Raw genomic sequence first — 25,347 nt, 5'->3', positions numbered from 1 at the left:
GGGGCGAGGATGAGGATGAGGGAGCCGCCGGTTAGCGGCCAGGCGGTGCGCGTGCTGGTTGAGGCGTCGAGGCCGCCGCCTGAGGGGGTTGTTGAGGGTTGGGGTGGAGGGATGGGGAGGGGGATGGGGATCAGATAGGCCACGAACAGGGGAATTGATCCTGCGTTCCCATGCTGTCTCCACGCGAGGTCGGATATCTGTAGACTTGGTGAGTTTCAGTGTGTAATGGAAATAAGGCGAAAGGCTGACTTGACAGAGAAATACGCGTGTGCTAGGGGGAGGAGAACAGGGAGGAACAATAATGCAGACTTCATATTGAGATAGCTGGAAGAGCGAGAGGAAGCCTGATGAGCTGGTCGAAGTACTGATAACGAGGTAGTTATCGATATCCTTATCTCTGCTCGTGTGGGGTTTGGCTGGTCAAAGCGGCTGGAATGTTCAACAGGCTCCGTCCTTTGTGGAGTATTTCGTCACGCGCCTTTCCGCCATTGCAGGTACAAAGGGGAGAACAGACTGAACGCAGAAGATCGACGGAGTTCTCGGAAGGACGACAGTTTCCGAGTCTAGGCTTTGACGCAGTTGCAGAACGTTGACAATAGAGCCAGAATGTGCTGTATGATCCGGCTACATGATCAAACCATCCTAAAACAAAATGCAACCCAACACCTTTTCAGAGATCTGCCTTGGATCCAGGAGCAATGCATCTATCTGACAGAGGAAGTTTATAGGCTGTCCACTCGATTTCAATCTCACTGCTTCGATTGCAAAAATCTCAGACTTGGGCTGGGCCTTAGTTCGTTGTAGGTGTGTTGAAAGGACAACCCCGTAAAAAAAGAAAATGACAGATCTTCAAGGACTCGAACAAGAGCAGATTCATCTTACAGACAGTTTCGATGTCAATCCCCAAAGGACGAGGGCGCTACGCTCTCAGCGTCCATGAATAGTTGATTCTAGAATAGAAACTGGGGGTTTCGTGCTCCTTCATGCCATCATACCCGTCGAGGGATGGACTGTCATGGAACAAGGCCATGTCCGAACTTGCGAGAGTAATTGAATCCAAGAATGCTTGGTTTCCCAGAGTGACTTGACCATTAGGCGGTGGGTGCTCAAGATGACATGACAGCCTTTCCACGACTGATAATCGAATAAGTATTTCTACATCCGTGAAACCAAGGATCAAATGGCTGACACGGAGTTGATGGCAATCCATCCAGCTTCGAAGCTGACACATCTGGACGACCTCCAGGCAAAGCACATGTAGGAGAGCTGGATCTATCACTCTATCTCAATTCTTGATCCCTGATCAGTCCATCATTGTATCCAAGCTGCAAGTGGAAGAGCGCCTCTCAGGCTGTGGAGACAAAGTATGAGCTCAAGTCAAGAGTGTCTCGATAAATCTCAACGTCACCCGTTCGGCTATCAAATAAGAATAAGAAGTGTGCATGAAGACAAGAGGTAGAAGACAACAAGTCGCAATTGCAGATTTTGCTAACTTATCATGTGTGGCTAATTACGGAGTCGTGCTTCAAAAGCTGGCCCCTCTCCCCCCCCCGGGCTAGTGTGAAGTTGCTAGCTTTTCTTAGCTTCAATATTGGCTGGCCAACCAACTAATAGTACAAGGAGTGGGTATCTTGCTAGATTAAATAATGCTTATTTTGGGGGCTCTTAAGTAGGGCGCTGATTAGATTATGAGGCTTGACTTAGCTTCTAAGCCCTATCACCCCATAATCTAAGCCTCTAGGATTTAAGTCATTTAAAAGACCAATTATTAACAGCTAAGTCCAAGATGGCTAGCTCCCCACCTACCTGCACTGCAATTTTAGCGTAGATGAAGACGACACGCTTTATGTATCTTTAACGCGTCTCACCCAGAACGACGCGTAGGCGTGATAAATCTTCCTAATCTACTCCGTAAGCACTCTCTAGTAGAGGTTGTCAATAGCATTACACACACACACTCGTGGTGCTGACGGCTGTGCATGTGCAACTCAGTTCTTCGTCTACACTGATCAACAAGTAACCCGGCGGTCTCCCTGTACTCACCTCAAATCGCATCTGACAATCCTCCAAACATGATGCTATCCTCCACTAAACACGACGATATCCGCTCGCAGAAACTTCGAAAATTGAGTCGTGCAACCTCACAGTTGGATATGTGTATGATCTCTTATCCCAAGGCTTGCCCAATCGCGCTGGGGCGCCTATCAGCACGTCAGTCCTCGGGTGGAACCATGATGAAGCTCCCGCTAGAGTTGCTCTACAATATATTCTCTTCACTAGAATTCGAGAGTCTAGGAAAGCTCCGGCTGGTCAGCTACGTGATCAAACAAACTGTCGAGGCCATGCCAGCATTCAAGTGCATGGTAGAGCACGCCTCAACCGCCCTCCGGGCCCTGGGGGAGAGCAATCTTATCTCGGAATTTAGCGCAGCGCAACTGTACCAAGTCTTGAGAATAGACCGATGCGTTGGCTGCGCGGACTATGGGCCGTTTCTTCTGCTTCCAACCATTGAGCGTTGCTGCTTCAATTGCCTGACTGATAACCTCTCAATGAGGGTCATCAGTACGTCTGCTGCGGCCAATTGCTTTGCCTTGAGCACAAGATCTTTTCGCGACATTCCCAGATTGTATAGCATACCAGGCGAATACGATGGTCAACGGCGCAGCAGAAGACAGCGGCTCGTAAGTACCAGAATGGCACGAGAATTGGCTGTTAAATTGCATGGCGGTGAGGACGAAATGAAGGCCAAAGTTGATGCGAAGTCATACAGGATGCACACAGCATATTTAAATAAGCGGCGCGATTGGGTGGCCATGCGGGAGACGGGCTTCGATTCCCCATTTCCTGAACGACCTGTGTTGCCCAACGAGGTGTTGGATTTACCTGATGATGAAGATCCCTTCCGTTACATGGCATCCACACCTTTTCCATCGCTCAACCACCAAGCAGGCAGCGTTGAGCGTGGTCTGTGGTGTCAAGGTTGTTTCGAACAGCCATCGCTGGAGGAGCTCGAAGCTCATCTTCATAGCAGGTCATTAGATGTCGAGGAAGGCGAAGAGCTTGTGAGAATGTCGCGGAAGGCATTCTCTGAGCAGGAGATGCTTGACCACATCGACGAGTGCCCTGGTGCTCAAAGATTGTGGAGCGAATTCAATGTTAGCGAGAAGAGCCATGCCTGACGGGATGAAAAATGATCGTCTCTCGGGCACAGAAATGCACCATACGGAAGCCAACAGCCCCAGTAGAGTACCCATCTCATCCTTGTGTCTGGCGTCTTGCTCCAGTCCCTCCCTTCCACCTATCTTAAACTTTCATCTCGGTTTCATTCTGTCCGTTTCTCAACAGCAAAGTCAAACACGACGCAGACTATCTTCCCTGCAGTGAACGAATAATAACGGCCCTCCACATTTGGAGTGCCGAGGCAAGGATGGCGTGCAACACATTGAAGCAAATTGCGTTGGCCGTCGGCTGTACGGTAGAGCTTGAGGAATAGAGCAGTCGTTCTAAGCCAAAAGTGGTTCGATATCGCATTTTCTTCATTGATCTCGGTGGTGACCGACGGCGTTTGCATGAAGGTCACATGTGGAAAGAAGTTCTCAGAGCACTTTTAGGAATGGTGATAGAAAGACCTCTGAATGAAGCGCTATACACCAAGTCATCGCTTACCTGACATCTCTGTCCTCATTCGATGAAGATCAGGACCAAGTCTGTTGAACTTTCAGCGAATTCAGCCTTCTGCGTGGGTTTAGAGCTATCAGTGTTATCTCTTGTTCATATTATTCCCCAATGAAGAATCTTCCCACAAGACAACTACAGCTTACTCTGCCTTCCCATCGCCTCCCTGCCCTCCTCCATCTCATCCTCCTTCACGCTCACAACCACCTTTCCCCACGTCTCCCTCCTACCCAAAGCCACCAAGGCATTCTTAACACTCTCCAACCCCACAAATGTTCTATCCTTATAAGTTATTCCCCTAAACCTCCCCTCCTCGATCAACCTGAAAATGCCCTTCCAGACCTCCCCCACTGTTTCCGCCTCCTTACTAGCATACATGCCCCAATGCAATCCCACGATCGACACATTCTTCAGCAATACCCGATTCAGCGCCAATTTCTCAATCTCCCCGCCCGCAAACCCGATAACAAGCAACCGCGCATTCCACACCACACACTTCAGCGACTGACTAATCATCCCCACAGGGTCATAAACAACATCGACACCCTGCCTTCCATTCCCGCTCCTCTCCTTGCCACAAATCTCACGCACCTTCCCGGGCCAGTCGTTATCCGTATAATCAACCACATAATCCGCCCCATATTCGCGACAGACCTCCCTTTTCCGCTCCGTCCCAGCGGTGGCGATCACAGTCGCGCCCAGCGCTTTCGCAACTTGTACCGCAGACAGGCCAACCCCACCAGCACCAGCGTGGATGAGCACCCATTCTCCCGGTTGTGTGTGCACGCGCGCGACGAGCGCACCATACGCCGTCGGCGCCGTGACGTACAGCCCCGCGGCGTCTTCGAAGCTCCAACTGGCTGGAATGGGGAGAAGGACGGATTCCGGGGCGAGGATGTGCGTTGCGTATGCGCCTTGCGTTGCGCCGAAGACGCGATCGCCTGGTTTGAATCTTGGACGAGAAGAAGCTGTGGGCGCGGAGATGACGGTGCCGGCAAACTCGGCGCCGGAGATCCAGGGTAAGGGTGGTTGGTGTTGGTATTTGCCGCGGATCTGGAGGAGGTCGAAGAAATTAATGCCGCAGGCGCGGATGCGGATTAGGTATTTATCGGGGCTTGGCTGGGGGGTGGGAACGGTGGAGACGGTCAGTGAGGTTGGAGAGGAGACGTAAGAGCTGACTTGGATGGCGCGCATCGTTCGTGTGTGAGTGAGAGAGGTGTGTCAGTTCGGACCAGGGGAAGGAGGGAAGGTTGGCGGAGAGCGAAATGGGGTCAAAGAGTAGCTGACAGCCAGGTTAGAGTTGGATGGACATTGCGTATCCGATAAACAGATATCGCAATATGCTAGTTTGGAATTTTTATCATTGGAGAAGAAAGCTTGGACGACTCGAATGGAAGTTCATCTTTCCAGAACGTACCTCCACCGCAATCAGGTCGGATCGTAGTCGTGGGTGTGGGTGCGGAGACTTCCAGTTGGAGTTGTGCCGAGGTCCTATTTTCCTTTTCGGCCGAAACCTTGAGGGGCAGAAGTGTGGCCAGGGCCTAAGTTACTCGTAGGGTTGAGGGCCTCCCTCCTGCACTTAACTTTTGCGATGGAATAAGTGCCCAACGGCTTATGCTATTGACTAAGCAACAACTTCCTCACAAGCTCAATATGTCGACGCCCTGTCGCCACGGTGCGTATCTTCCCTATCCACGAGTTTGTATGACAACTAAGTTAGTTAGTTAGAACCCGCATTGCTGTGTTCGGCGGTACTCGATGCTATGCCAAGTCCAGACCGAATCCATGCCTGGGTATCAATGGCGCTTGCGAGTTAGCACTGCAATTTTAGCGTAGATAAAGACGACACGCTTTGACATGATTTGTGGATTACTATAGTATCAGGCAAAACTTTTGTAACCACGCTGGTCATAATCTCTTATTAAACGCCCTCTTTACTACGTATATCCACATCCTTTTCAGCATCCCTGTCGCTATTTTGCACGCTCATCCTACTCATCCTACAGAGTACTAGTAGTTAGAACCTGCATTGCTCGGTGGTACTTGATGCTAGTCCAGACAGAATCCCCTCTGACATACTCGAGTAGATGATGGGTTACTACCAAAAACAGCAGGGAAAGGTTCTTGCAAGATTTTCTTGACTCGTTAACCACCTGTAGAACCTTGTGTTCTGTAGAACTCGAGACAGGAAACGGCGCCTTTGGATGCTGTTTTCGGCGTCTTTTCCACTATTTCATGATATATGGGCTTCGTCGCTTACAACCCTTTTATACTCTTGCGCTAAGTTGCTATGATTTTAACGATTTACAATGCTAAATCAGGACGGAGTACAGAGTAGTCACGACTTGAATACGAGTGCCATGGTCCATCCTGTGAGGGTTTTGAAGCCTGCACGCCGGTGGGGTAAAAAGTGGTCATCTACTACGGGGGAGGGCCTGAAGTAATGTTAGCTTAACGCTAGTTCCATTACTGGTTAACTCCCGATCTGCGATTTGTGCCCAGCACTGCCCATCGAAATCGCCCATCTGCACTGCAATTTTAGCGTAAATAAAGACGACGCGCTTTGGAGGAGGAAATCTAATGGAATCAGACATTTTCAGCCATCTGCACTGCAATTTTAGCGTAAATAAAGACGACACCGCTTTGACATGGTTTGTGGATTAACATAGTACAGTATATCCACCACTACGTCAGCAGATACAACTCTTCCAAAGCACGCACCAGCGCCTACCTACTACAGCCATCCCGCACCCCACTCCAGACTTAGTCGATAGGGGGCTGCTATGCAATCAATGCCCTGTCCGTTGGGGATGCCGATGCCGGCTGCGGCTATAAGATCGAGTTTATGCAACACAAAGAGGAATTTGATAGCAACCTGAAATGCGCTACGCTTGATCAGCCGTCGGGCACTCAGGTCGTGTATTGCGAGAGGCGTTTCGTGCTGGAAATAGGGAGGATACGGCGGATAGAGGGAGGCTTGATGTTGGTGGGGGCAGTGGTTTGGGGAGAAGGAATGGTTACGATGCGCCTTGCACCAGAATGTGTAACGTAGAGGGAAAGAGGGAGGAGCCTCTGAAATGGAGGCGATGTTTCGGGGTGTGCTGCCTGATTTTTGGTCCGGAGGTCCGAGCTGGCTATCCCCTGGATCGCTGAATCTGTGCAACTGCCTTTTTGAAAATAGCCTTCCCGTGAGCTTAAATGAATTAAAGTGGAAATTCTGTTGCAGCCTACTACTAGGCAAGAGTAACATTCAAAACTTTTTAAGTACATTTTTGATTTTGAAGGTTTTACATAGTATCAAACGTTGATATTTTTGAGGATCTTGGGATGCAAGGATGTTCAGAATCTCAAGAGCTGTCGAATGATACTATTTTCAAAATCTCAAGTATAAGAATTAGAGTAATGCAAAACAAAACGCATTTATAATTCTTTATGCCAAGACTGCAGCGGAATCATCACGCTAAAAGTACTGGAACGCTATTCTCAACAAGGCAATTGCACTGATTCAGTGACATAGGGGATATGGCTCGCATAATGCATCTTTTTGCTGAGTTGTTGTGGGACGGTACACCTCATGTTTCCGAAGCATTTAGGATAATAGATCTTTTCGCCTTTGACAGCGATGGATTCCACCACCACAATCTTGTAGACCGAAATATTGGCAGTATAGCAGGTAACTGCTAGACAAGATGTAGATACAAGTAGGTAATATATGTACTTGAAATAACATAACAACGAAGGTGAAGTACTGATTCGGAATGCTCAGTCTCTAAAAGTGAACGGGGGTAATCGGAACCATTTTCGTCCGCTGTAGCCAGCTTTGCTGGGATCATTATAACTCAAATAATGGTCTTGAGAAGTGAAAAGCGCCGATTCAGGATCCTTTCGTCAGAGAACCAATGTCTCTCTTAGGTCAAACCATCTCCTCATTTCTATAATGCGCAAAGAGTCCCCACAACCGTCATCAGCATGATCCAGTATCCTCCATAGTTCGCTGCCATCCTGACGGCCCCGCTAGCAATAATCTCCTCGTCTGAGCTTGGATCTTCCCCTCCAGCAGCAGTCGTTCCGTTCGGCAATGTGCCGTTGATATATGCGCGTTGGGTTCCATTCGCCAACGGCGGCAGGACCACCACTTCGCTCGAATTTATCGGCCTGTCCGTGCCACCTGCTATGATTTGCCGTACAAAAGTGGTGTTTCCGTCGTCATCGCAGCCGCACACGGAGTACTGCTGACACAAACATGTAACATCGACGGTCTGGTTGAAGCCGGTCTGGTTGCGGTAGTGATACGGAGTCCCGTACGGGTATGCGTACAGCGAGCCGTAGAGCCAGATGCCAGGGAAGAAAGCAAAGGCGGTGATGGGTAGGAGGAAAGGAACGAAACCTCGGGGTGATCGTCCACCGGCTGCGTAGGGTACTTTTGCGCCACCAGCATAGTAACCACCGTAGGCTGGTGGCGTGCCAGATCCAGATCGTGTTCTTCCCCCAGCGTTGCTACTCGGAGAGTAGGAATAGGTGCGTCCTCCACCGATGCCGCCAGAGCGCGAGCCTCCGCTGGATGATCCGCTACTGCTGCTACTGCTGCTTCCACCACTGCTTCTGCCACCGCCTCCGCCTTTCCGTTTTCTAAGAGCGCGAGACGAATGTGGGTCTAGTAGAGATGGAGGTGAGATGAGTTCTGAGGAGGCTTCGCGAGCGATAAGGTCGGAGTTTGGAAATTGAGGTATTGAGGCCGAGTTGATCAGGTGTGATGTGGAGAGAAGAAGCGCAGCAAGTGATAGGATTCTCATGATGGTAGGATGATACTGAGTTGCGATGTGTTGTAGGTTGTAGACCGCAGTGGCAGTTGTGGGCTTTTGTCTTTATTCCGCAGTCAAGAATTTGCGCTAGCTAATGCACAAGCAGGAGAGTTGTGGATTTGGGTAGCGTATGGTTAAGGCAGATTTATGCGGATGTAGTAGGACCTTGGTTGGAATGTTAGCACAAGGTACACAGTCTTGATATTTATGAATGTTAAAGACAAACTGCCCCAGGTACAAGGAGAGGCGTTTTGGGATTGTTAGAGCATCGCCTCATCATGACCCGGTTGCGGGGGTCCACTACGAGAACTAGAGGCATACAGGCCTAGTTTGTGGCTTGAATGCCTGTTAGCCCCTTGCCTAAGGCCCATCATTCGCCCACTTTAATGCACGTAATTTAGAATCTGGCCATGTGAGTGTAATTGAACGTCATGAAGAGAAAGAGGTGGCGAAACAGATCAGATCGTCACGTTCGTACAATCAAATCGACCGCTCCTACCACTCTTTGCTCTTCCTACGTAATATTGGAGTGTAGTGCCATTCGCTTGACGGCTTGGCTGGTTGCATGTTGGCGAGATGGTGGTGCTAACTTCCGGCCAAATCATACGAGAGTTGAACCGTGGAAATCGCAACAGTCAGCCTGGAGTGCCTTGGCCGGCGTAAGGACTTGAAACCAGGGACAATTCCTTCAGAAGGCTGACCTTGTACATAATTGAAGAATCTGAGCCGCATTGACAGGATAGTGTGATACATTGTGTACACTTTCTATGGTTCCAACTCCTTGCGTGTGGCTTCGTATCTGTAGAGACGGGATTAGCATGGCTGAGTGGCAGTGAACCGGAACGGAGATCATACCTCTTTCCCCTAAAAGCCCACACACCCCAGTTACCACAACTGATATCCTGAGGATCTAGATCGTTTAAATCCCACCTTAGACTGCGAAACCGATTCTCTCCCGGCTCCATCAGCAGATCCACCTCTCCAGCACATGTTTCCATCACCCACTTCCAATCTCGTTGCATGTCCCACTCCGTGTAACCTGTGCATATCACGGGCACCTTCGTTTCTAACAGTCGAGGTAGGGTGTCTGCCCATTCGTGTGACGAAGCAGGATGGCCAAGGCCAGGATGGTAAAGCATAAAACAATCGAAGTATGGGTCGTAAGGATAAAAGAGGTTCGCTTCATGCAGGGTATGAAAGTATTCGACGTAGGTGGTAATCTTCATTTTGTCCGATATCCGATCCTCAACAACAGCTCCAAATGGATTGGCAGCTGTCCGTTCTGGCAGTGGAAATTCTGCATCTCTGTTGGCCATGGATTCTGGTCCAATAAAGACAAGGTGTAGGCTTGATCGAGGGAAGATGTAGGATAATTGCATCCATACTTCGCGTGGTAATGATGACTCGGCTCTCGCACCGAGGATGAATATTCGTACGGGAGGACTGGTCAAGCGCAAGCCAGCAATGTCTTTGCCTTGGCCTGTTCGTGGTGGATGTAGTGTATAACGTAATGCTTCAGGACGAGTCAGTAAGGATTACCGCGTCGACCTTCACTACTTACCACTCAAGCTTTTGAGACCCTCCGTCGTCAGTCTTCCTCCAGCTCGTATATTATATGGACTGAGCTCATGCAGAACACTACCCACGGTCAACGGGTAGGTAAGCAGTCGCGTTGCCTGACGCATGCTTCGTTCTTCATTAATCGCCTCAAAGCCTCGAGTATAGAGATAGGTGTCCCAACTCGTCATGTTTACCAGTATCTCATCCAGTTGTGGTCCCGGATAATCAAATTCGGGAAACCACCGCCCTGATCGTAAATCATGGTCATCCTCGTTGATCTGTCGCAGTGTGTCACAAATCTCCATGTGCGCCTCGTAGTCGTCTGCCCAATGCTCCTCCGTGCAGTATGTGGCTATACCGCAGTCTGGACATTCAAAATGAACATGCGCTGGCGGTGCTACCGATACCTCGGGCACCTTTCGCGATTCAGGATCATGGGGTGAGGTAGGTATTCGAGTCTGTTGATGCGAAGGATGCGGACAATATGCGTGTAGTTTGGTAAAGGCGGCCCGTTGACGAATCTCCGGTATTGGTGACCTGGAGAATGGGTGGAACAGATTATCAGACCCGAGCACAGTTCTTGGGTGAGCTCTGTATTCACCATATTTGTTCGGCAACTGATTGTGGCGCTCGAAGTTATCAGGTTCCTCGACTGGAGCGGTGGCAGTGTGCGCCATTCGGTTTAGATAGGGTTGCTTTGGGTGAAGAAAAGGCGTGTTCCTTGCCAGGTGGGACTGTTTCGATAACTTGGCTGAGGGAGATGAAAAGCTGCGTTCACGAATGCGCTTCATTGCTGTTCGAGAGATATTCCTTGTCGGTACGCTCGAGCTTGAGCCCAAGGCTCTCAGGCACCTCGCACACGTATATGCCCCCTCCATCACTTGCTTCAATACGCTAAATGGTGGGCATGTAATCGTAGTCCACCAGAATGTCGAGGAGGATGGAGCCAAGCGCAATGCTAAGTACTACTTACTACTTAGTACTAGGTACAGTACTGGTGGTACCAGCAGTACTAGTAGTCATCGTTGCCAAGAAACTGGAATCTCGTAACTTAAATGTAATTTGATTTTCATTGATTTTCAATTTCACATGATGACTCTACAGGTCATAGGAATACCCCTCTACCCCTAGCATGACGTGAAATGATACGAAGCTGAAGGTGGCAGCTAAAGGTGGAGGGATCTACTATAGTACCTCTCGCCAGAGCCAAGAATACACGAATCTCCACTAGTCGTACGCGCTTGGAGATACGTATCCCCTAACAAATTTGGTCGTCCGCCTTCCAATTTCCAATTAGCAATGTCCAGACGAGAGATCAGTTACGCCTTTATCTTTTCCTCTGCCTTTTGGCTCCGTAAGGGTATAGACCGCTCACGCCTTCGTCGCTTGTAGAGCAACAGCTCCAACCAAATCTACCCTAAAATCCCCCCCCCCACATACAATCAACATTCCCCATATTTCGGCCCTCCTCCCAAGCTGACGTAAATCAACGCGACGGAAGCAACTACTTCGGCTCACCCCCTACCGTCGCTACCGTCGAACCCTACACTGCCGGCTACCCCTCTCCTGCACCCGTACCAGGCACCCACTATGGCCTCCCTGGCTCTCAACACCAAAAGATGCGCTGTGGCCCTCCTTTTTCACAGCAACAAGGAATGCTCTACGCGCCGCCCCTATAACCGCAGCTGGTCTTCCTCGGCTACATATACACCATAATACATAAAAGCTGGTCTATGTGCCACTAGGCCCAAGCTTCGATAAATGGGGCGATGTATACTTTGACCGTGGCGACGGGTCCAGGGAGTACCTAAGCCCCTATCGGAATGCTTGGGGGTATATCACGGATCCGCCGGGGCAGGAGTGAATTTGCTGCAGTATGTATTGATGGGGAGATTTGCATGCTGCTTCTGCCTGGACTGCCTTACTTACAGCAGCAGTATTCTGTTCATTCATGAACTATTTTATGCCCCGTTAACATATTATACGACCAGGATATTAGATTGAAGGTACTAGCATCATGTGACTCATCTGTGGGCGTCGTGTTTCAGAAGGCTCTCAGTTCCATTATCTTGGATGTTCAGCTGTTCAAGGGATAGCAATTGAAAGGTCGGTTGCCAGGTGGCATTCGCCAGCGACTCGGGTGGGGTGCCCTATCAATCTCCCAGCTCACCCGCGAAAATGACAGTCTCTGACAAGCTTGTAATTGGCCCACAAGCAGGGAGGACGTTTCTGCTTTCTTTTGATGTCAAGATTCTCCTGCCAAGACCAATCAGATCTGGGCCTTGAAGCTGACCACACTTCCTATATGTCAGGATATCAGGTACTTCTTGCTTCATATCAAACCCGATTATCTGAGGTTTATATTGGGTAACGGCTCTCTCTGAGTCACAATGCAGTACACGACATCGGCTCATCAATCTCAACTCCCTGAACTAAAATGCTGGCCACTTAGCACTACTTGACAGCCGCGCTTTACACGTTAGCAAGATCAGTACCATGCTAGCTTTGTGCAATCTTGCAGCCTCACGAGTCGAGGCAAGCCAAAATGACGGCGCATTTGAGCGTCCGCCCAAGATGATTTTTTGGAGGTTGAATACTCCATTATGTCTGCGCTCTGAATTCAGACGGGATGAGAAAGCAATCATTCCCGAAACCAAACGCTTCACGAAGTTTGTTGGCTCCGTGGGTGGAAGTGAACGCATCCAGGCGGCCCACGACTCACGACGCAAATTCTGCTGGGTGAGCTCCGTCCAACGCCTAGCCGAGGATATTTATCCATTTGTGCGCGATATGTGCCAACAAGAGCGTTCTGGTGGAGAGCTTCATTCTCCCGGAGAAGCGTATCGTACACAGCTTGGTTAGCCCGATTCTATAAATCATGCGTGATCTTGACAAAGCGCTCAAAATGCGCTCTGTGATGTTAAGAGCCTTGACAGTCACTTGCCAGGTTTTAGACCCACAGATGGTTGTGCTATCTGATTTTATCTCGGAGCTTCGAGCTGCCTTCAACGGCTTGACAAGTGATAATAGATTCTCAGTGCTAGGCAAATCTATTGCAACCTTGGTGTATTGTTTGTGGTCATCTTTAGCGGTCAACGTGGCAGACTTGAGAATCGTTTATGCTGCAATGATTTTCTGTGTCATGACGCGGACTACACAATCGTTCATGAATCGAAGTTCCATGGTTTCGAATATTTATTTGTCCGTCCCTCGAGTTTATAGTCATTACCGCAAAACTTTAAGCGGTTGAGTTGCTAATACGTTACAGTATTCGTATCTTGGCCATGGCCATTGAAGTGCCGCCCTAAAGTACGTACGCAAAACTGCACTTGAAGGTGTACATCCATGTCAACGGGGTTTAGGCCACCCATAACCCCTTTCATCCCCTTTCATCTAGCAGGCGGCATCCAAACTCATTGCACCTTTGGTAAGGGATCATTTCCCCAAAGGGCAATGAATTCTGATACCTGCTGGTATATGCGCACCGTTTCCCACGTTGAGGAAACCCTTGGTAAAGAACATGACTAGGAAACCACAACAGATTACTATATGTTGCTTCCCACGTAGCCAGTCCGTTTTTTCGACCAGCCAAGTCAACTTATCATGGCCAGATTCCAATATCATCGGATTCTGATCATCCAACCATGCTTACAACGCTTTCGTACTGCGGAGTATACCCGATCAAGGTCGACTTCAACTCTGCCGCCCCCCAGATACTGTGTGCTCGCAGTCAAGGCACCGAATCTGTACTACCAGCAATCGGGCTGAGATCATGATTGATGACTTGTCTTCGACAGTTCTCACTCGGCCATATTTATCAATCAGTTTATAAACTCTAATAGCTAAGGTTGGGCTTTTGGCCCTTGGCGTGTAAGCACTGCAATTCCTTTTGAGAGCAGGGTTTCCAGCTTCTCCCAGATAAAAAAGTAATCGTGCCAGGCCCGCCAATCTGATGAATACCAAATGCATGTTTTTGTGGCCAATTTTGGTTATCGTCACTGCTCAACGCTTGCCGCCTGGGACAGCACCATCTTTCATCACGAACTTACATTTCGCCTGTAGCTCCTGCCAGCAACGTGCCAATGGGCATTCTGGACACTGAAAGTCATATACTTAGTCCGCACATTGGCATCAGGGAAATCAGGACTGCGTTTGTGACACTCTCCAACTCCTGCGCTAGCCGCAACGAAGGCGATCTGCATGCCGGGGGTCTACCTTCAGTGTTCGGATTGAAACCAGAGCCATTGGGAGAAGGGAATTACCAAGTACGGTAAAGTTACGTTCTGGCTTGTAAAGGTCCACAGGCCAGCTGCCGGTGTGATCGGTGGATAGTCTCGGCCTCATTAAAGAGAAAGAAAGAAAGCCGACATGGAATGAACCGACATTGAAGAGATCTTTCAAGAAGGATTGTGACGTCAAAGGGGCCCAGAATAGCGGCTTGAAAGGTGGAGTCGACTATGGCTTGAGCCAACAAGGAATTGCGCAGGCACAAGAGCATTGATGCCATTGCAAGAAGCTACACCGGTTTGGTGCGATAAGCACTCGCGTAGCTTTTCTTTAGAGCCGAGCAGCAGGCTCCGCTCTGTCGCAGGCAGTTCCTTTCGGCGCTGGACCTGCGGCTCATTGAGTTTATTGGTGTCGAATCATGTGCCAATGGTAGGCACATCGCTATGGTGGCAGGCAGCAATCTTCTTTTAGATCAGCAATATCAGCAGCAGTAGATCAAGCACGAGGAAGCTGATGCCTGGGGCAGAAATAGTAAAAACGCCGCCTTGACTATATAGCAGAGGTAGAGAGACGAGTTCACTGACATTGACGATGCCCATCATCTGGAATAAGTAAGTCTTTGATTTTAACCTGGACTATTGCTGGTCTTTTCCATCAAAGGTAATTTGCCACGGTTCCTGAAGTCTTCCCGATGCCTTTTGACCCTATGATATGACCAGGTATGGCGACTCCAACAATCATCTTGTTGGACCAAAAGGACCGCGGCCCTCAGAGGACCGTAAACTAGCTTTTGTCTGACACATCTGAATGCAGCAACTGTACCTTACGAACATCTTGCATTGATGAGCACCAGGATAGAACGACCTATAACAATCAAGATGACTTTCCGGTGGTAGTCAATCCCGGCATTCTATTGACCTTTCCCATCCGAAAATAACCATACCGCAATAGATATTACTTGGCCAAATATGGATGGGACCTTACCCAGCCTCATTTATATGCGATTGCGCTGGCAAAGGGAAAACATACTAGAGCAGCCTAAATAAGCGCTACTAGGACGGCTGACCAGTAGCCTTGCAACTCATGAGTGGAAATGCCAATGCGGTCCTGCCAAAGGACAGAATAGAAACGATAAGACTGTAGCTGAGATTTTCATTGAAAGTGTTAACGGTGACTGTGCTGATGGCATAGTTCGAAACTCATTAGCGCTGTCCTTTTGCCGGGGTGGTTGATACATCCTTTTTCTGGTGGTGACCAAATGTTAGGATCTCAGGGGAGTGCAAGGGGGGTAGACGATTGATATATTGAGCGCAAAGAACTAGAATCAATGTACAGAGTACAAGAAGAGGGATATAAGTAGTAAAACAACTCTTTGATGTAGGAAACAATGTAGAAGCCACGTTGAATGACGTAACCGTGCACTTTCAGTTGCACTAAGCTTTGCAGCTTAGTGCACCGCAGCGCAACGATAGAACGCAGCGCAACGATAGATTTTTTCAATTTCTATAGCTATTGCCCCCCCTCATCGCTCAATTGATAATCTAATTGGTCCTCAGGGTCCATAGTACTAATACGAAGACGGGCATGCGCAGAAATAGCCCTATAGAAGCGTACAAACTTGGGTCTGTCCCGTTTAGGGCATTGACGCCGAGAGTACTCCTTCTTCTCCCAACTCTCTTGCTCCCTTCGCGTGCGTAATCGAATTCGCTCCTTGGCCTTCTCAACAGTAATAATGCCCCCTTTTTGTACGGTACGATGCGTGGCTTTCGCACGTGCAGCGCGTGCTGCTTCGGCCAATTGAGTGTGCTCCAAATCCGCCTCTGCTTAGGCCCCTGATTGTACACGCGCTATAGCACCCTTAATGAATTTGTGCACAAGTAATTCGCTCTTCGAATCAAACTCTATATCCGTCCGAATTTGCTCTGCAAATTGAGCAATTTTTTTTGTAATATCTAATGACTCTGATTCAGAGTTATTTTTAGAATCAAGAACTAATAAAGGAGGCAATTTAGCAATTACTATATTTAGATTATAAGGCATAAGACTAGTTTCTTAAAATGTACTTAGAATTATAAAATTCTTAAAAGTCTGTATACAGATTTTATAAATATTAGCTAAAAAGACTGCTTGTGAAAATAAGTAATTGCTAAGCTGTATAGCATAATTAATAGCCTCTATATAATAATGCTTAAGTAATTAAAAGCATATTATATTGAGTGGCTATAAAAGATGTGTAGAATAAAAAGGAAGGCAAAAAAGAATAATAGTAATATCTTAGCAAAATTATATAAATTTAAATTTAAAATTAGTAATTAATATACCTTTTTTGTAATAACTTTTATAGATTTATTAAAATAACAAATCTACTTATTATAAATATCAGAATTCGAATATCCAGTTTTGCTATACATAATAAGATAATTTAGAGGTAATTTATTAATAAATATAGCCTTAGAGAGGGTTTAGAGTACTATTATAAGAATTAGTAATATAAGAAATTTATTAGTGCCTATATACTTAATAGAAGTAAGAAATTCGTGATTATCTAGATTATTAATAAAAGAGGGCAATTAAGCATTTTGTTATAGCACGTGAACACGCCAAGCACAGACAGGCACTACGGAGCTGCCTGGCACTCTGCGAAGGAACTATGACAGACTTGGACAGGACTGGACCCTGAACTGCACACGAGGTCAGACCTGGACAACGTAATGATCAGAGGTGATCAGGGTGAGCACTCATGAGCAATGATCAGAGGTGATCAAGATGATCAACTCTGAGCACAAATCTTCTAGTCTATATAAGCACACTTATTTCCCAGATAGTTTCAGAGTCTTTGTAGTCAACTCATGTTATCAGCTCATACCTAAGTTAAAGACATTCTAGTATTATTCACTGCACTTCCTGTTCTACCTAATTAACCCTTTAGACCTAGCTTCTAGTTAAGACTTGTCTTAACTAGTTAAGCCCTAATACTTTGACTATTACTCTTAAGAATACTGAGTACAGTTAAACAGATACTATATATGTTACTTAAAAACATATATTATATTAGTTACCTTAGGACTAATAAGCATCGCTGCTATTAAAGACTGAGGAAGAAATATATAGTTCAAAGTTATACTACTAGATCTATTCTATAGAGATAAAAAGAGACTTTGAGAATTCTTAAACTAGTTATAAATTAACTTTTTATTTTATACATAAGCAGTAGATACTAATAAAAAGAAGGTCTTGTATACAGCTACCTTTCTTTGAGGAGCCGTATACGACTAGTTTAAACCCTACCTTAAGGACAAGCTTAAGGAAGCATTAGAGGATTAAGAACCGGATACGTAACAGATCTTCTATAGCTTTGCTAATTTTGTGATTAAGATCAAGCAAGTATATAAGGACGTGGATACAGTCAAGGAAGCCGAACGAGACCTACTGCGCATAAGGCAGAAGGGATCCGCTGCAGACTACGCTTCTAAGTTTCACCAGATCGCCTCACGAGTTGACTAGAAGGATGCCGCATTGGCAGCCATCTTTTACAAAGGACTAAAGGATTCAGTAAAAGATGACCTATCTAAGATTGACCGACCAAGTGAATTGTCACCTTTGATTGAGATAACGATCAAGTTCGATAACCAGAATTATGAAAGACAACTTAAAAGGGGCCAAAAGAAAAGCCATATTAATTTTCTAGTGTGATACAAGGCAAACACGCAATATCCAAAACAGAGAACTCTAGGATGTTACTCTGTAGGAAGAAACATATTAATAGACTTAGACGCGACCAAAAAAGGAAGAAAACAAGGGCCACTAAAGAAGAGTTAGGATGGGAAAAGCAAATAGAGAATTTCTGGGGATCAGTAGACAGAAAGATACAAGAAAGGCTTATGCCTGTGATGGATGATGCATTTCCTCTGCCATGGCTTTTGACACGTTAGTCCAGTTGAATGCTTCATCTCGGACTGAATCATTATCTTCCTTGAGCCGGTGCTGGATGAATATTCGTTCATCTCTCGTAAGTATTCCCGCCGTGTCAGGATAGTTGAATATGAATAAATAAGCTCCAGCACCCACTGAGACCGTGAGAAGACCTTCCTATATTTGACTTATTAGTATCGTATATTTATAGTAGTGCGTTAGTCCATATATACCAGGATGAAGATCCAACGCCATCCTGCATAACCACCCACGCCTCTCATATGAGCAATGCCCCAGGCAAGAATACCACCAAAGGCCCCGGCGAGTGATGCAGCGCTGAAAAAGAGCGCAACACGAAAGTGTACTTCGTCTCTTTTGTACCACATAGATAGATAAAAGACCACACCTGCGAAGAGGCCACTCTCAGTCACACCGAGGAAGAAGCGCACGATGAAGAAGCCAATGCGACTCTGTGAGACGCCCATTAGTGTACAGACGGTGCCCCACATCAGCGTCATGGTTGGAAGCCAGAACTTCGGAGACGTGCGCTTGAGGACAATATTGCAAGGGACTTCGAATAAGACGTAGCCAATGAAGAATAGAGTGAGACTGGTGAGATACTGATTTCCGGTCATGTCAAGGTCGCTTGACAAACCCTCGAGCCGAGCGTTTCCCACTGCGCAACAAGTTAGTATATGCTATTATCAATTCTAAGAGACCTGTATCCCACCATTGCTGCGGTCGAGAAAAGAGCAGAGGTAAAGCAGAGTCACTGCAGGAAGTAGCCTTGAATCTATTTTTCGCATCAATGCCTTCTCATTGATGCTGGTAGACTCGATAGCGTCTCCATTGGAAACTGGTGTTATATCACTCTTCTCTGAGACGTGGCCGTTCTCGACAGAAAAGGGAGGAGGAGTGGATGCCATGGCAGGGAAAGGAGAATGCGTCAATAAGAATGTTCAAGGCGGAAAGATCTGAAAAGATGAAATAAGGCCAGGTAGATCTATGGTACTGCTAGAAATTCGACAATCTTCACTCACCTAGAGGTATTTGAGGACGGTCCTCCTCAGAAGTTCCGCTCCTGGTTGTCAGCCATGAAGATGAAGTTCATGGTTAACGCAGCGCTTTTTCCAACGGAACTATCTAAGGTCGCCTACGTGCAGTCGCGTACCGGCGGTAACGCTCGTGAATTGCTTAGGTCCTACTTCGAAGACTTTGAAAGGGCCTAGATTTCGGATATCTTTACAGATATAGCGAATCGCTTTGACTCCCTGTTTCAGCAGGAGACCGCTCGTCGGGAGTACCACTACCTACAGCAAAGGCAGCAGGACCTCGCTACCTTCCTAAGGGACTTCCGACGGCTTTCCCGCGAAGCAGAAGTCCGAGAAGAGGACCAGATCATGGACCTTCGAGATAAGGTTCGAGATGATCTGAAGCAAGTCATTATTCTCCGCAGATATATGTCAATTCAGGAGATGATCACTGACCTGACGTACGCCGACATAAACAGTCGACGTATCGCATTGAACCAACCGGCAGCCAGCGCCAGCACGCCGGCGAAACCTTCGGTTTCGAGCACTCGTCAATCTGCTAGCGAATTAACAGCGAAGGAGGAGAGGCCAGTAGCTAAGCCACGACTTCCGAGAGATGTGTCCACAGTAAGGTGCTACCGTTATAAGAAACTGGGACACTACATAAAGGATTGCCCTCAGGCACGAGAGCAATCGGGAAAAGAGCTGCCCGCTACTAAGACGTCATAAGCAGGCCTAGCAGCGCAACTAGTAGAAAAGCCATAGGGATCCCTGTCGCAGTGGCGGAGGGTAATTTCGAGGCTCTATTTCTGGTTAACGTCAGCGTTAGGAGGGAGAGAGAAAGATTGACAGTATTAGCACTATTAGATACAGGATATTAGTTAAGCGCAGTTATAGATTATTAATTAGCAGAACAACTTTGTAAAAAGTTACAGATTAATATAATAGACCTGGTCAAACCTATTCCTATTTCTGATTTTGCTAGTAAGATCTATTAATCTATCTCTTAAGCCCTTTATTTGCTTATATATATTAGTGAACACTAGCAGAGATCGCAGATCTTCTATATAATAAAGGCTATATACTTTATAATCTTAGGGAAGAAGTGGATAAGGCTGCACAGTTACATTTTAGATCCTAGGGATTTGTTAGTAAAGTTTGTAGGGGATTGCGATTATAAAGAGCAACTTACATTTTAGCAGAACTACAAGAGTCAGAGTAATAAGCCTAGGGCTGAGGAGCAAGTAACAGAGGAAGAGCTAATAAAGAAGCCACGTGACAAATTTGGCTATATATATACAGCCAAATTTCAGGCTAACCCGATTAGAGCATTGCTATTACAGGTGACGAAGATTCTCAAGCGTCTTAAAACAGCCCTGGCTGTTTCATGACCTCTACGCCCTGTCAAGGTAAAGAAGACTCTAGATAGCAGGACAATCACAGCTATCACCCACAGAAGGAAGGTCAAAGAGGCCAGGGCAGCCCAGCATAGTACTAAGCCTGTAAGCATTATAGCATTTGAGCGATTATTAATCACCCCTGGTGCAGAAATGTTTGCTATTACAATAAAGGATATAAATAAATACATTAAGAAACAGATCCAGCCAGAACCAGATCTAAAGGAGGTTCTTCTAGTGGAATTTCAAGAATTTGCAGATGTCTTCTCAAAGGAGGTTTCTGATACTCTTCCAGAGCATAGGGAGGAGTATGACCACAAGATCGAACTGGAAGCAGGTGCCGAACTGCCCCGAACGCAGCCCTTGCGTAGGATGAGCCCAGATGAGCTCAAGGTGATTAAGAAATACATCGAGGAGCATCTCGAGAAGGGGTTCATTGAACCAAGCACCGCCTCGTTCGCATCGCTAATTCTTCTAGTACGGAAACCCTAAGGGGGACTCCGTTTCTGTGTCAATTTTAGGGATCTGAACATTATTACAAAGAAGAATAGCTACGCTATCCCTCGGATCAATAAGACTATGAGTCTTCTTAGAAAAGCTATGGTCTTCTTTAAGCTAGATATTTAATAGGTATATCACTGGATTCGTTTAGCGACTAAGAAGGACTGCGAACTCACCACGTTCAGCACTGCGTATAGTAACTACCAATATAGGGTACTGCCGTTCGGATTAACCTCTGCGCTAATGACGTTCTAACGCTTCATAAACGAGAAATTCATAAAGGTGCTTAGAAAATTCGTTGTGCTATACTTAGACGACATCTTGATCTTCAGCTAATTAAGAAAAGAATACAAGCAACACGTACAGGAGGTCTTACAGATTCTTCACGAAAGTGATATTTAGGCTGACATTAAGAAAAGCGAGTTCTATACGCAGTTAGTAAAGCGAACTCACCACGTTCAGCACTGCGTATAGTAACTACCAATATAGGGTACTGCCGTTCGGATTAACCTCTGCGCTAATGACGTTCTAACGCTTCATAAACGAGAAATTCATAAAGGTGCTTAGAAAATTCGTTGTGCTATACTTAGACGACATCTTGATCTTCAGCTCATTACGACAAGAAGAGGTCTTACAGATTCTTCACGAAAGTGATATTTAGGCTGACATTAAGAAAAGCGAGTTCTATACGCAGTTAGTAAAGTATCTCAGGTTGATCGTGACTCTAGAGGGCATTCAGATGGATCCAGAGCGCGTACGAGTTATTCGGGAGTGAGAGAAACCCAACCCAGGAGATGTCCGCGTAGTGCAGAGATTCCTAGGGTTTATCAACTTCTATCGACGATTCTGCTTAGAATTCAGCAAGGTAGCAAGGCCGCTGAATGACCTGTTGAAGAAGAATGCGGGGCGCACCTGGGATGACCGCTGTACTAAGGCGTTCTAGGCCCTAAAGGACCTCGTTTTAAAGAAGCTAGTCCTTACTTGCGAGCGACTATACAGTTGGTGGAGTGCTCTTGCAACAAGGGGAGGATGGAGAACTCTATCCTGTGGTATTCTTCTCAACAAGTATAGCATCAGCAGAGCATAATTACACGATTTACAACAAGGAACTGCTAGCTATTATCTATTGTTTCAAGGAATAGTCGCTAGAGCTACGCTCGCTAAGAGAGGATATCCTGTCTAAATACTCACAGATCACAAGGCTCTAGATATTTCATATTAATAAAGAAGCTAACACGTTGGCAAGCACGCTAGGCGGAGTTGTTATCTCAATACAACTTTAAGATCAGATATTACCCAGGAGCTGCCAACGGAAAAGCTGACGTATTAACTTGAAGGGAAACTGAGATCCTAAGAGCGAAGGAAGATCCTAATCTGTATCAGACCCTTCTGCAATCAAACATGCTGTCTGAGGAGGTGAAAGACAACCTGAAGATCTTGGTAGTACAGGCGTTGCCAGAGGAGGAAGATTTGCTACTCTGGAAGAGGGTAGAGAAAGAGAATCAGGTTGACGAGACGTTCAACGCGATTAGGATGGAGAAACGAATAGAGAACCCAAAGAAGAAAATATTTGGGTACAACATTCAAAATTGTGAAGACAAGGAAGGAGTGCTGTGGTACAGAAAAAAACTGGCAGTACCAGTAGTAATGGTGACAGACGTGATTCGAGAGTTCCACGAGAGCAAGGAGACTGGGCACTCAGGCTGTACAAAGACAAGAAAGGCTATCGCGAATAGTAGGTACTATATCTTGAATAGATACACGTTGGTCAGGAGATTCTTGCGGAATTGTCATGTCTGCAGGAGGACCAAACCTGTGCATCAGCTCCCTGCAGGCCTGTTGCAACCTCTTCTGATTCCTGAGCGCCTCTAATAGGATATCTTGATGGATTTCGTCACAGGATTGCTGACATTAGAAGGCTACAACATTATTCTAGTGATTATTAATCAGCTAAGCAAGGAACGCTACTATATCCCTTGCACAGTTGTAGAGGAGGGCACAACTTTAGAGAAGACAGCTAAGATACTGTACAGGAACATGTGGAAGCTCTATAGGCTTCCTTAGACAATTATATCTGACTAAGGGCCGCAGTTCGCTAGCAAAGTGTGGAAACAATAGTGCCAAATCTTAGGAATCAAAGCGAAGTTATCTATAGCTTATCATTTACAGATAGATGGCCAGACAAAAGTCTCTAATGCAGAGATAAAACAATACTTAAGGGCCTATATAGATTTTGTACAGAATAATTAGAACGACCTTCTCTTGAGTGCCGAATTTGTTACAAACGCAGCAGTATCTAAGTCCACACAGCTATCGCTATTCATAATCATACGCGGATATCAGCTAAGGATGAGCTTTAACAAGCCTAAGTCTGCAGAGACAGCAAGGAAACGCGTAGCCCTAGGGAAGGCTAAGAACCTAGCAAGGCCAATAGAAAAGGGTTGGAAGTAGGCACAGGAGTATCTAAAGGCTGCGCAGTTGCGGCAACAAGAGCAGGCGAATAAGCATCGCTGGGAAATCGATTTCGAAGAAGGAGATAAGGTCTGGCTATCAACAAAGAACATTAGCACGACAAGACCTTGCAAGAAACTCGATTCGAAATGGATTGGGCCATTCCCCGTTGTGAAGAGGCTTAGGCAGAGTTTTCGTTTAGAACTGCCCTCGTTGATGAGGATTCACAACGTGTTCCATGCATCACTGCTGACCAAGGACCCTGCTAACCCTCTGCTAGGGCAGGAGTACCCACCGCCTCTGCTAGTAGAGACAGAAGAAGAGGAGGCGTGGGAGGTTGAAGATATAGTCGACGTCAAGAGAGTGGGCAGAAGCCTACCTAGTGTTAGGAAAAACCTGTGTGGCCCCTGCACAGCACAGTAAAACCTAGGGCTAACTATAACGCACCCTAAATGCACACAAGCCGCTTGCGTCCCACCGTACGACCCTTGCCCTAAGACCTAGTTGCCATCTAGCTTCGAAGAGTTTTCCGAGTCGCACGCACAAACCAAACCGGATGCCCATAGAGAGCCGCCTCAATTGACTTTGCTGGCTGCCTTTGAACCATTTGCCTGGCTGAGCGTCCAAGAGAGGTAGCTGCCTCCCCCACGCCCGAGCCCAGATCAGTATCTGTGATGACACAGCGTTATGGTGGACGCTGTGTGTCTTCTGTTGTGACTGGCCGCCTCCTCTTGATGACTGTTTCTGTGTGAAATCCCTCTCTTACTAAGTACTTCGTACATTGCTCGGTCGCTGGCTCTTGCAACTCAAGTAGTCGCTCACAGACTGTTGGCGTAGTAGTCGGCACTGTTCGTAAAAGGATTGGCTGCTTTGAGTTGATAATTGTAACAGTTTTGAATTGGCTTTCGGAGGATACTTGGAATCCGCGGAGTCCTTGTTGTGTCGCCTGCGTTTGGCTTGCGCTCGTCGTGCGTTTCGTACGTTTTGAATGTCTTTGAGCGTCGTGGACTCCAACTGAGAACTTTCTTCGACGTCTCCATCCGCCGCGTCGAGCCCGCCGGCGACGTGCTTGCGTCTCTGTGTTAGCCCTCCATATGACGATGGAGGTTACCAGGCGCTCCCACGAGGAGGTACAGAGTCCGACTTCAGCGCCCATAGTATTATATTAAATAAACTTAAATATAGGTAAAAAACTATTACTTAAAGCCTAACTTAAAAAGAGATTAAGAGTAATAAGAGCATTAAAAAGCTTAATCTAAAGGAGGCAGAACCTACCTAAGTTAAGAAACCCTTTTCTATAGTTTTAGAATACTATACTTAGTAAGAACCTTATAGATACTTTTTATACTTAAATAAGTTATGCCCTTATTAGAAAGAATATAAGGGATATATATATTTTAGGAACTATATTAAAAAAAAAAAAGAAAGTTTAAATATTTATTTAATAGTAAATATTAAGGAGGTACAAACCCCCTGCTATAAGATACTTAAATACTAGATTATAAAAATACACACTTATAAAGTACTAGAAAAGTCAAAAAATTAGGAAGTTCTTTAAAAAGATAACTTAAAGAATATAAAAAAAAAGGTCACAAATAATTATAATATTAGATATATATTACTTATAATATATAATATTATATATACTTCTAAATAATAAGAAGGCAAAGATTATAATAGATTCAGGAGCTATAAAGAATTATATCTTATAAGAATATATACTTCAGAACTAGACTCTTATAAGAGATAAAGAAAGCCTATACTAGCTAAGGCTAGCTAATAGATTACTTA

General features: G+C 46.4%; 7 protein-coding genes across 7 annotated transcripts; 3 read left to right on the top strand and 4 right to left on the bottom strand.

The window, feature by feature from the left end:
* Nucleotides 1–2,075: 2,075 nt before the first annotated feature.
* On the top strand, nt 2,076–3,179 carry EPUS_07720 (uncharacterized protein; the record flags this gene model as incomplete). Its single annotated transcript, XM_007802625.1, has 1 exon — nt 2,076–3,179. The coding sequence occupies one exon, from the start codon at nt 2,076–2,078 to the stop codon at nt 3,177–3,179; it is 1,104 nt and encodes a 367-aa protein (XP_007800816.1).
* Nucleotides 3,180–3,810: 631 nt separating this feature from the next.
* On the bottom strand, nt 3,811–4,869 carry EPUS_07719 (uncharacterized protein; the record flags this gene model as incomplete). The annotated part of the gene is made up of 1 exon (XM_007802624.1): nt 3,811–4,869. The coding sequence occupies one exon, from the start codon at nt 4,867–4,869 to the stop codon at nt 3,811–3,813; it is 1,059 nt and encodes a 352-aa protein (XP_007800815.1).
* Nucleotides 4,870–7,607: 2,738 nt separating this feature from the next.
* Nucleotides 7,608–8,468, bottom strand: EPUS_07718 (uncharacterized protein; the record flags this gene model as incomplete). Its single annotated transcript, XM_007802623.1, has 1 exon — nt 7,608–8,468. One exon carries the CDS (start codon nt 8,466–8,468, stop codon nt 7,608–7,610), a length of 861 nt encoding a protein of 286 aa, XP_007800814.1.
* A 774-nt stretch (nt 8,469–9,242) lies between these two features.
* On the bottom strand, nt 9,243–10,714 carry EPUS_07717 (uncharacterized protein; the record flags this gene model as incomplete). The annotated part of the gene is made up of 3 exons (XM_007802622.1): nt 9,243–9,276; nt 9,333–9,990; nt 10,039–10,714. 3 exons carry the CDS (start codon nt 10,712–10,714, stop codon nt 9,243–9,245), a joined length of 1,368 nt encoding a protein of 455 aa, XP_007800813.1.
* Nucleotides 10,715–18,143: 7,429 nt separating this feature from the next.
* On the bottom strand, nt 18,144–19,102 carry EPUS_07716 (uncharacterized protein; the record flags this gene model as incomplete). The annotated part of the gene is made up of 3 exons (XM_007802621.1): nt 18,144–18,353; nt 18,410–18,852; nt 18,907–19,102. 3 exons carry the CDS (start codon nt 19,100–19,102, stop codon nt 18,144–18,146), a joined length of 849 nt encoding a protein of 282 aa, XP_007800812.1.
* A 168-nt stretch (nt 19,103–19,270) lies between these two features.
* EPUS_07715 (uncharacterized protein) lies at nt 19,271–19,936 on the top strand (the record flags this gene model as incomplete). The annotated part of the gene is made up of 2 exons (XM_007802620.1): nt 19,271–19,361; nt 19,425–19,936. 2 exons carry the CDS (start codon nt 19,271–19,273, stop codon nt 19,934–19,936), a joined length of 603 nt encoding a protein of 200 aa, XP_007800811.1.
* An 821-nt stretch (nt 19,937–20,757) lies between these two features.
* EPUS_07714 (uncharacterized protein) lies at nt 20,758–21,096 on the top strand (the record flags this gene model as incomplete). The annotated part of the gene is made up of 1 exon (XM_007802619.1): nt 20,758–21,096. The coding sequence occupies one exon, from the start codon at nt 20,758–20,760 to the stop codon at nt 21,094–21,096; it is 339 nt and encodes a 112-aa protein (XP_007800810.1).
* Nucleotides 21,097–25,347: the final 4,251 nt, after the last annotated feature.

Source organism: Endocarpon pusillum, assembly GCF_000464535.1.
Source record: "Endocarpon pusillum Z07020 unplaced genomic scaffold scaffold1751, whole genome shotgun sequence".
NCBI classification, from domain to species: Eukaryota; Fungi; Ascomycota; class Eurotiomycetes; order Verrucariales; family Verrucariaceae; genus Endocarpon; species Endocarpon pusillum.
The sequence above is the reverse complement of the archived record's forward strand: the minus strand, read 5'-3'. Positions and strand labels throughout refer to the sequence as shown.